This window comes from Trachymyrmex septentrionalis, unplaced genomic scaffold, assembly GCF_001594115.1.
Source record: "Trachymyrmex septentrionalis isolate Tsep2-gDNA-1 unplaced genomic scaffold, Tsep1.0 scaffold37, whole genome shotgun sequence".
In the NCBI taxonomy this organism is placed as follows: Eukaryota; Metazoa; Arthropoda; class Insecta; order Hymenoptera; family Formicidae; genus Trachymyrmex; species Trachymyrmex septentrionalis.
Window position 1 is genome coordinate 3890914 of NW_017305536.1, and position 10938 is coordinate 3901851.

General features: G+C 33.0%; 2 protein-coding genes across 3 annotated transcripts; one reads left to right on the top strand and one right to left on the bottom strand.

The window, feature by feature from the left end:
* Positions 1-3687: 3687 nt before the first annotated feature.
* On the bottom strand, positions 3688-6310 carry LOC108750681 (TIP41-like protein). Of its 2 annotated transcripts, none has more exons than XM_018490339.1 (6): positions 6281-6310; positions 5727-5963; positions 5470-5649; positions 5034-5256; positions 4810-4968; positions 3688-3980 (listed from the first exon to the last, which is right to left on the bottom strand). In XM_018490339.1, exons 2-6 carry the CDS (start codon positions 5903-5905, stop codon positions 3783-3785), a joined length of 939 nt encoding a protein of 312 aa, XP_018345841.1. In that variant the 5' UTR covers positions 5906-5963; positions 6281-6310; the 3' UTR covers positions 3688-3782. The 2 variants fall into 2 exon arrangements, with proteins under 2 accessions (XP_018345841.1, XP_018345840.1); XM_018490338.1 differs by lacking the exon at positions 6281-6310 and adding an exon at positions 6105-6185 and having other exon boundaries at positions 5727-5964.
* A 184-nt stretch (positions 6311-6494) lies between these two features.
* On the top strand, positions 6495-10597 carry LOC108750682 (THAP domain-containing protein 1-like). The gene is made up of 4 exons (XM_018490341.1): positions 6495-7058; positions 7798-7991; positions 9461-9589; positions 9913-10597. Exons 1-4 carry the CDS (start codon positions 6988-6990, stop codon positions 10419-10421), a joined length of 903 nt encoding a protein of 300 aa, XP_018345843.1. The 5' UTR covers positions 6495-6987; the 3' UTR covers positions 10422-10597.
* The last annotated feature ends 341 nt before the right edge of the window (positions 10598-10938 follow it).

Consider the following 10938-nt stretch of genomic DNA (forward strand, 5'->3'; position numbering starts at 1 on the left):
GTGCCGCGCGTTAATCGAGAAGAGGTAGAAGTAGAAGGAGACAGATAGAGAGGCCGTAAGGGAGGAAAAGGACGCGCGTGATGAGCCAAAAATAAGAAGAGAGCAAAGTGGCCGGCTGGTCCAGTGGTGTCATGTGACCGGAAGTGGCATTCCTTCCTCGCCTCCACCCGTCCACCACCGCTGTCTTCCACAAAGTCTCGAAGAGCCAGTACCAGACCTCCCTCTTTCATCTCCCCCTCCTCCACGCCTCGTCCTCTTTCTCCACCTCCCCCTCCTTCTTCCCCTCTTCGACCCTCGTCCTCGTCCAGTGTTGTTACTTATCCCTTCCTCCACGCTCGAACGAAGCGACAACGGAAGATTGTCCTCTCTTAGCGACTCGTTAAGCATGTCAAAAGACATCACGGGGCATCACGAGGGACGTCGACAATGGATTTCCGCGTTTAAAGCACGATACTGTGAAAATCATACGGGCGGATCCCCCTTCCCCTTTTCCCTCTCCTCCTACACGCTCCCAATTGACGAGCTCGGATAAAGCGTGGGTGTCGTCGCGCGATTGTCAATAAATCTGTTCTTTCTAGTCGCCCCATATACATAATATACCACACACATTTTCCGCATATGGAAAGAGAGATCTATGGCCGGTATTCATAATCAGTCCTTATTCCAAGACCATCTTAAGTAATGTCTTAAACGGCTTTGTAATTCGTTCGTGCTATCTTAAGAGATCTCACTTGAGATGGTCTAAAATATAAGAACCGATTATGAATACCGAGCTATGTATTTGGAAGGAAGGAAAAAAGCGGAGGAGAGAAATTATTGTAAAAACGCGATTGAAACACGTTTTGAGCCTGAAAAAAATGTTACATTCGCTTTATGTAGCTTTATTTTTTGCCTTTTCTGCACTCAAATCGAAATAAATATTCAGCATGTTGAAAAAAAAAACAAACAATAAAAAAAGGATTATTTTAAAAATATTGTGTAGGGAACTTGACACGAAAGATTTAAATTGTGGCGATATTATTCCGTGACCTGGAAACGGCTGAATGAATGAATGTTATATCAGACATGTACATATATTACGTTTTCATCCTTCAACTGCTAAATTGCAGGATGACATCGATCTGGTTTCAAGGTATCGAAATAGGAGTCCGCGAAGTGACATAACGTTTTCATTCTTTCGACCCTCCTAAGTGAGTCGTCAACGGTCAAATAACATCGATGTCGAAATATCGAAATAATATCCGAGAATCGTTATAAGATTTCGTTTCCTTTCGCTTTCGAGTCGCCGCGCGAAACGACGCTTAGGCCGTTCTCGTTTCGCGTGGAGATGAAAGAATCGCGAAATAGCGTGACGCTCCTCCGCGAATCGCAGCGATAAGATGGATAAGATCCCGCATTCCTATGGCAGTCGTTTCCATTTTGCAATATCGGGGTTGGAGAACGGAAGGGAATGTGACGGAACCCTCGTCCCCCTCGTCGCCACCGCTGATGCCGCGCACCTTGTTCTTACTATTCAAAGGTCGCTGCGTGCCACCGTGAGCACACACCACTGTCACGGACAAAGACCTTCGACGAGTCCGACTCTCCGGCGCGGATGTCATCCGCGGCGACGGTGGAGCGACGGCACGCTGAGCGAGTGGACATGAGCCTAATTTTAGGGGTCCCGCGCTTCGGGTCCGTCCAACCGAAGGGAGGAAGAAGAAGAAGAAGAAGAGGCCGGGAGAGCCAGCGGCCGCGACGGGCCGAGCGGAAAGAAGGAGACGTTTTTCTCGGGCGAACGAAGTAGAGAACTGGGGAGCGAGAGAGAGAGAGAGAGAGAGAGAGAGAGAGAGAGAGAGAGAGAGAGAAGAAACTCGCGTACGGTCGACGTCAGCGTGATGTTTTCGCGACGAAGCCGGCCGCGAGTGTTCTATATTAAACTCCGGGCGGACGCGGGCAGACCTATTGCGAAACGGACGCCCTGATATTTTCGTTGCATCGCGCGAGTAACTGCTTCCGGCCGAGTGTTCTCTATCTCTTAGCCAGAGCTCTCTCTCTCTCTCTCTCTCTCTCTCTCTCTCTCTCTCTGCCTCCCCTCCTCTCATTATCCTTCTCTTTCTCTCTCTTTTCTTCGCTCCCTCAGAGACCCTCCTCCTCTATGCTCTTCCATTCTCTCGCTACCACATATCGTCATCACTCCATCTCTTTTCCTCTTCGTTCTCCTCTTCTCTTTCTTTCTTCTCGTCTCTCTATCCCGCTTCGACCGTCCTCTTCTGGATCGACGGGCGCAGACGGCTTCTTCAGCCGGCCGGAAACACCTACGCACCCGCTGGTAGCGTGTGAGAGCGCTATAAGGTGGGACGGAGGCAATGGGATAAGCCTACTCACGAGAGATTGCTGTCGTCGACGACCTCCTTGCTTCTTGCTCTTGTTGCGTTTCTTCCTCCTTCTTCTCCCTCCAGCCTCCTCTTCCTCACGCTGCCGCTTGCCTCGCCTTCTCTCCTTCCTCCTCTCGTCTTCCTCTCCTCTCGCCTCCCCCGCCTCCCCGCCGTCGACCCGTGCGATGGAATTCAACCAAGTTTTTTGCGCCCGCGAATAAACACCATCGTACGGTGGAAGACGGCCCACCCCGAAAGCCACGATCGGTCAACTCCCTCTCGATCTCTCCTTCCTTAGCTCCTATTCCCTTTGAGATTTATTTTCTACTTGGTCGGTGGGGAAGAGGACTGAGGTCACGATGGTGTTTATGGCGGAATACGTCGGGCCAAAGCCCTTCGCCTGGAATCTAATCAAAGTCTTACCAAAGAGACCAAGGCCCAGCCGTACTCTCTTCAACATTTATTCTCCAGACAAATATCCTTTTAATCCAAGGCCTATTGATTTATTGAATGATTTATTTTATTATATTAATATATTTATTATATGAAATGTGTAAATGTTTTTACATAGTTCTTAATAGAGAAATATTGTATTGATGAGGGACTTCCCGCTAATTCGAATTAGCAAGATGAAACACAAAGGATTTTCTGATGTGCAATAGATTTGATCTTTTCAAGGTCAAGCCGAAGAAAAGGGAACAATGGGGAGATCTTTATCCGACTTTAGTTTTCTTTTTATTCAACTTTAGTTAAGACATTATTTTTTCGACAATAAATTTTAAGATGGTAAAAAAAAATTGTTTATGTATTATAGTTTCAGGCTAAAATTGAGATTTTAATACGACGAATACTTAAATAAAAAAGAAACAAAAAAGTAAAACATAATTATATTTTAATGCATCTTATGAAATTAAATAATAAAAATAGTCGCAATGTTTTGTTTAAATATTGATATTGTATTATAAAATAATTTTTCTGTACTATTATATTTGTTAAAATTTATTTTAAAATAGAAGTATAAGCTATATTTTTAATTTCATTACGCTTGTCCTTATTTTATTTTTATTTAAATGTAATTTTTATCAAGGTTATTCCAAGATTGTGTCAGAGATCGTTCTTCTCATTACTGGTATATATAGTTTTATTCATGAAAAAATATTGTTAAACAAATTAAGTTTTACTTGGAAAATTTTTACTGTAAATCAAATGAAAAAAAGCACATAATACTAAATTGACAAGCACGATCAATTTTAAATTCTTAATATTGATTTGAGAAACAGTATAATTATTTCATTATTTTCAATTTTTAATGTCATATTTATTCAAATGATGAAGCAAGAATCAATGATCTATGTATACAATGAATTATTTTTTTACATCAATCGAAAAAATAACGTCGTATAACATCAAACTCTTAACACAAATTTAAGTAATAGAACTGTCTGCTGTATGTTCATCAGACTGTACTAATTTTGTTTCAGTCATAATCTTATTTTGTGCAGCTGTATCTTCATTTAATTTAACTTCTTCTTTTTCAGGTACCATAAGCTTATCGTATCGACTTCCAATTAATGGCAAATGAGGTGCTATCGTACTTGGTTCCAAGAAAAGTGCCGGGGAAACCTTATGAGAAAGTAATACATTTTAGTATTCCTATCATCCACACATTTGTCAAAATTGCAGACCATAAGCATTTTTCAGCAACATAGACAGTTAGAGATATGCGAATCAAAGTTTTTTGACTCTGAATTAAATCTAATTTTTGTTTAATCCGAATTGAATCTAGGAGTTAATTATGTATCTTGAAATGAAATGAAAATTACAAAAGTAGCAAATTCACTAGAATATTTATAATTTTATTGGTCAAAATCACATATATTAATTATATATATATATATATAATTAAAAAATGTGATTTGATTCTTATATTTAAATATTTCAAGCCGATATTCATAGCTGATTCTATATTTGAGAGTGTCTTAAGTTCAGTCTTAAGATGTAATGAACTAATAAGAGAGCAGCATTATAGCACCTTAAGACATTACGTAAGAGGGTCATAAAATAAGAAATCAACTATCAATGTCGGTCATAGATTCGAAATTTTCGAATAATTTATGTTCGAATCAGTGATTCAAATTTGAATCGAATTTTATTTGATTTGATTCGCATTCAAATAGTTCACACATCTCTATTCACAATGTAACACAGTAAATTATTTCATCTTTGTTTAACATTGACAAACAACAAGGCTATAATGATCTACTATGTCCTTACACTGTGTCCTTGCTGAAAAGTATTCTTTAATTATTATCAATTCTATGTTAATTAAATAGAATAACAACATATATGACATCTTACATTTTTATATGTCTTTAATGTACTAAACAAATAAATGCTCTTAATCTTCGTTTAAAATTCGATACAGAATATAATATTATGCTGCATTACTTACACGGATATCTCGAACTTTAGCTTCTCGTGATGTAAACTCACGCAATAAATAATTTTTCCCAAATTCGTGGTAAATACGTGTATCATTTATTCTTAGCATTACATTATCGATTCTAAGAAAATACCGTAATAATATAAAAAAACTGGTAGGCATGACTCTCTATACAAAAAAATTAAGAGAATTAACTTTGCTGCATGTTATCAAAAGTATGTGAGATAACTTACAATTTTGACTGAACTAACAGCAATGCCATTATCATGAAGTTCGTCTTCAAACAATGTTAAATCATGATAAAACATAATCTTATCCTTCTGTCTTAATTTATCTATATCAATTCTCTCATTTGTTTCTTCGACTTTGAAGCCAGATATTGTACCAGTATAATTAGTAGTAAATGTCCAATCAAAAGGTTTAATCTTTTCCTCTAAATATTCACTACTTTCTGATCTGTTGATATACACATGAATTAAAATTATTTATAACAACAGTTGTTGCATAAACATATTGGCATGTATTCAAAACACACATACAATGATATTAACGCGCTAATATACTATATACTTAACGCATATTATAGAATATCAGAAATAAAAGCATGCTTTCATCGATAAAAACGCATCTGGATACAAGCTATTAAGTTTAGAATTATATTATATATACCTTGATTCTTTCCATGCTTCTGCATAAGCAAGCTGCACATTAATCTTTCCATTAGAAACATATCTTAAAGCATCTAAAGCATTAAATTGCAGCAATGCTCCATCTTCATGCTTCAGAGATAGTACATTATTGGGAAACACCATATCTGGCATATGTGGCAATTCTAATGCATTACTATATCTGTAAGGATAAGAATTGCATTTCTAAGAATTCTGATGTTATAATATTTTTAAGATAACGATTAACGAGCAACATACACGCAAAATTGACAGGCATTTGTGTCGTTGGTACCACAGCCATCCTCGCTTTTGGAACATTTAGAATGGAGTATATGAGACTGAGTGTACTTGATATGCCATGGAGGACAAATATGTTCCTCCTCGTTTACCGGCAGTCTTAAAATATCGATACCACCATGCACTTTTATAGCTGTCATTTTGATCCAAAACTGAGAGGTCCTTGTTATGAAGAGAACCTGGTTAGGTTAGGTAATCCCTGAAGGAAGAAGGGAAGAAACAAATCAACAATTAGATTTCGGATAATTATCATTCGTTTTAATATTTTCATAATTATAAGATAAAGATTAAATTTATACATTAAACATTATAAATTAGACATTATACTAAATTAATTACCATTAGAATATTACCAAGCATTTATGTCTACTTAATATATCTATGATTAGGATATTTTTGCAATAAATTAAAATATCTTTTTTAGAAATATTAATGTTTTGTTCTTCGTATTATTTTATTTTCATTATATTTACATTATACCAGATGATTTTAACAATTTGTATATTATTGTGTACCTTCTCCACGTTCTCTACGTGTTAGATTAGAAACCTCACTAAACCACTAAACTCTATCATAAACTAACAAGAATACAGTAGTGCTTATTGCTTACTTCATACTGTGCTTCAAGCATATCCAACTTATTTGTAGTTAAAGTCACTAGATGTATAGCCTGTTTATGCACTTGGTAGTTGGTACTGACTCACAGCGCAATGCGCGTGCGCATGTAATCAAAGCATGTTTTGATCTGTATCGAGTTTGACAGATATTTTAACCTTTAAAATTTCGAATTTTGATACTTGATAATTTGTTTTACAAGACAGACTGCCGCATTTTTCTGCTGAGTTCTTTCGTTTCGCGTTGAATAAGTTCATTTTTACTAAGATTTGGGATGAGGAGATATTCTAAATAAATACTGAAGTTTTACGTTGAAACAACGGTCATAATTATAAGTCTGGTTGAAGACACATTTCCATTTGAAGGAAGATTATTCTTGCTTTTACATACAGACTTTGCATCAAGAATTGAAAAAATATGCGAATTGTACGAAATAGAACATTAGAGAGATAATAATATTAAGCAAGAGATCTGCTCTGACAATAGGTGTGGTAGAAAGCTCTTCCAAAACTCTAACTGGAAGGATCAACAAAAAATGAAAAGCATTTCTTATATGTGTACATAAATATATTTTTATCGTGATTATATCGCGACAATTTAAAAAAATATGACGAAACATTGTGAGGTACTTAATTGTCCAAATCGGAATAAAAGAAAAGACAAGATTCATGTGTTTAGGTAAATTTAAGAAAAAATAAGTTTTGATTAATGATAGATAAAAATGTGTATAGATTATGTAATTTTAATGACATAGGCTACATTTCAAAATATCTCCAAGGAAAGTTTTTACTCAAAATATATTTATATGTACGTATCATATACTATATTATATCAAGGGTAATTATATAGTTTAGCTGCCCATATTTTGAAACTTTTGAATCATAAATTATTCTCTGCTATAATTTAAATTATATAAAAAAATTGGTTTTTGATTAATTAAAGCAAAAAATTATTTATCATTAAATTATCATTGTTACCAAGCAAACATGACAGCATACGTATAGTTTATTATATTTAATCGATAAGAGAGATTTCATAACTTAAATAGTCATCAACTTTAATAATTAATATCTTGATTTGCGGGCAACGCTTTTTTTCTGCCAGATCTTTTGTTTTATACAAAAACACATCAAATAAACCTAATTTCATTGATTTTTGAAATGCAACCGGCTGAGCCATATATAATTACCATATCGAATAAAATTTTCTTCAGAGAAGAGATGTCTTGAAATATAATCCTAGAAGTACCGTTATATTTAGTCTGTGATTCATACCTTATATTTGTACATAAACATGAAGATCATGGTAATATAAATATTGTGTATGTATCGTATTTAGATAAAATTTAGATTAAATATAGAATTTAAGTTGCCAAATAAACATACAATATGTTCACACTCAATATAATACATTTCAGTTTTCCGCAAGTAGAAAGCATAGCAGCTAAATGGATTGAAGCAACCGGACGGAAAAAATTTATACCTAACAAATACAGTGCAATTTGCGATATCCATTTTAAATCAGAAGATTTTAGCGACACTACAAGAAGAGTACGTTTAAAACCAGATGTAGTACCTACTAAAAATTTAATAAACAATTGTACAAGTACAGGTAAATACCTAGAAGATATATTTAAAAAAATATAAATATATATATTGTTATTAACACTAGAACTGTGGGTCTAAGTTAACCCCATCTAGTTTTTTTACGAGGAAGGGGGTTATCACCATAAAAGTAAAATTATTTGTAATTAATTATGATTATTTATGAAGAGTTACAAAAGCTCCACGTACAAATTCAAATAAATTGGAACAGAAAAATTATTAGATTGGTCAAAACTAACTAAGTCACGATTTTAGTGTTAAATATTACAATTTTGAAAGCTGTTATGAGCCAATGCAGATATAGGTGTAAAAAAGCAAAAATAGATTATTTATTAATTGAACATTGAATATAAAACCGCGTAGACATTTTGACTACTATTTTTTGGTCTTCTTCAATACATTCAATACATAACTTATACGCAAATAATTGAGCAGTTATAAAAAATATAATATCCGTGCTGATTATAATATTACGCAAATTCATCTCGATCCAAAAATATTGTCATTGTATTTTATATCTACTCAATGTTTAATTAATAAATCTTTAATTAATAAATCATTTTTTGCATTAATATCTACGTTAGTTCATAACAGCTTTCGAATTTATTAAAGAAACTTTTATTATAAATTAAATATTTATAAATATAAATTTTAAAATATTTTAAATAAATCATTGGTATATCATATTTTATACCAAAAATTTAGAGTTGCATGTAATATTTAGTTACATAAAATATAATACAACAGCTAAGGTACATCATATGAGATGATTGTCTTTAAATCATTTTATTAAGAGCAAGTAATTTTTGTAGCGCTGAAAAAAGCCTTAGATCTGGTTGCACAAACGTCACTTTGACATTAAACGAATTAAAACTCACTTTCTTTATTTAAAGCCGAGAGAGAGAGAGGGAGAGATAGAGAAAGTTTTAAGCCTCATTTAAAGTCAAAGTAACATTGGTGTAATCAGGGCTGCCGCACACAAAATTGCAACAGTGACCATAAGATGTAAACTTAAGCCAATCAAGATATTGCTTTAGGTTTACGTAATCTAACGGAAATGGAAATAACAAAACTTATCCATAATATTTGCATAATCTCGCAATAAGGTGAATTTCAACCGGTGTGAATTTATATATTACGTGTGTAATCCCTAGAAACGCGCGACGAAATGATTTTTCGGTCTTGAAACGCTAAACTACCGCAATAATATCACGAATTTACTTGCAATTTAACAAATTTTTGATGCTTATTCGCATCTTCGAAACGATCTTAATAATGTTGAATGACATATTAAAATCTTAATATGACATATTAAATTAATATTTCAGAATACTTTTGGAATGTTTTTTTTTATTTTAGAAACTTTTTATGAATATTTTAGAAATATTTAGTGTTAGCTAGTACATATTAAACTTACATTTAAAAAATTATAGTATTATTTTCATTTTTGTTAACAATTCTTGTTCATTTTCGTAGAAAGAGTGAAAACAATTATAAGTGAAATAAGAAAGCAAATAAGTTCAAATGAAGAAGAGATAGAAATCAAATTTATTCCAAAGTTAGAAGAAGATGAAATACAAAATTCTATATGTAAGCTAGACAGAGGTATGTTTTTATATGTGTCTATTAGTGAATTCGGTCACTTGCATTATGCTAGATCAGTGCATACTGAAAGCTGTTTTTCATGAAATTAGTAAAGTTAAATGTAAAAGTATATAAATATTTTAAACGATTAACTATCTACTAATAATATTGTCACGTTATTTAACAAAATATATATATATCATTTTATTGTCAAAGTTGATTATATTATATCACTGCGTTGAGATACTTTATAAATTAGTTTTTAATATGCATTGATTACAGTGTAATGCGAGTAATCGAATTCATCATATGTGTTATAGTATTTTTATTTACTTTTGTTACAGACGAAACAAATACAATTAAAACATTGAAGCGGAATGATGTACTCACATTTCAAGAGATGAAGATGAAAATCCAAAAATTGGAAAAGAAAAATGAAGAATTAATAAATAAATTGCAATCTTTACAAATAAATTTAGAAGAAAAAATACAAGTTCAAGCAAATGGTTTCGAAAAAAAATTACAATGTCAAACAGCAAGGTTGAAACGTATTATTGAAGAACAAAGAAAAAAATTCAAAAAAAAATTAGTTTCAAAAGACAAACAATTAAAAATATTAAGAATTGCCGTAAGACGAAAAAATAATCATATAAAAAATTTACTATTAAATATTGTTAAAATCAAGAAAATGTTAACTGAAACATCATATAATACTTTAAAATATGATTTTGAAGAATCATCTTTCTTAGTAAAAAATGAAACACAAAATAAATCACCTCATAGACCGGTACTCATAGTCGATTATATTTTAGACCATCTTAAGTGCAATCCTAAGATATCAAAAGCCAATTAGAAGGGAGTAATAGCACCTTAAGACATTACTTAAGATGATTAAAATAAGAACAGACTATGAATAACGGTCTATGTAACCGGACACGACAACCACTTGTTTAAAATGTAAAATTATTGCGCATATTTGACACAATTTTTAATTTTTAACAAATAACGCTAATTTCATTATGTGCATTGGACTGCTAAATATTTATGTATAATTTTTTTGCAATTTGGTGAGTGATTATTTCGTGATTATTTCTGTAAACACAATTTTATCATTGACCGCTATTGTTAATTTGTAATGTCTTTATTTACGGAAGCTTTCATTGTTTTATTGGATTGAATAACCAAGATAGAACTCAAGGAAATATTGCAGTGAGGCAGATAGTTGGCACCAGGTGCACAGATTAGTTTAGGACTAGGATTATTCAGGATAGTTTAATTTTAATTTATGTATTTCGTTGAGAGTGACTTAAATCAAGTCGAAATGCGTACGAAAGAAAATGTATGTCTAATATTAAATTAACGCACTAACT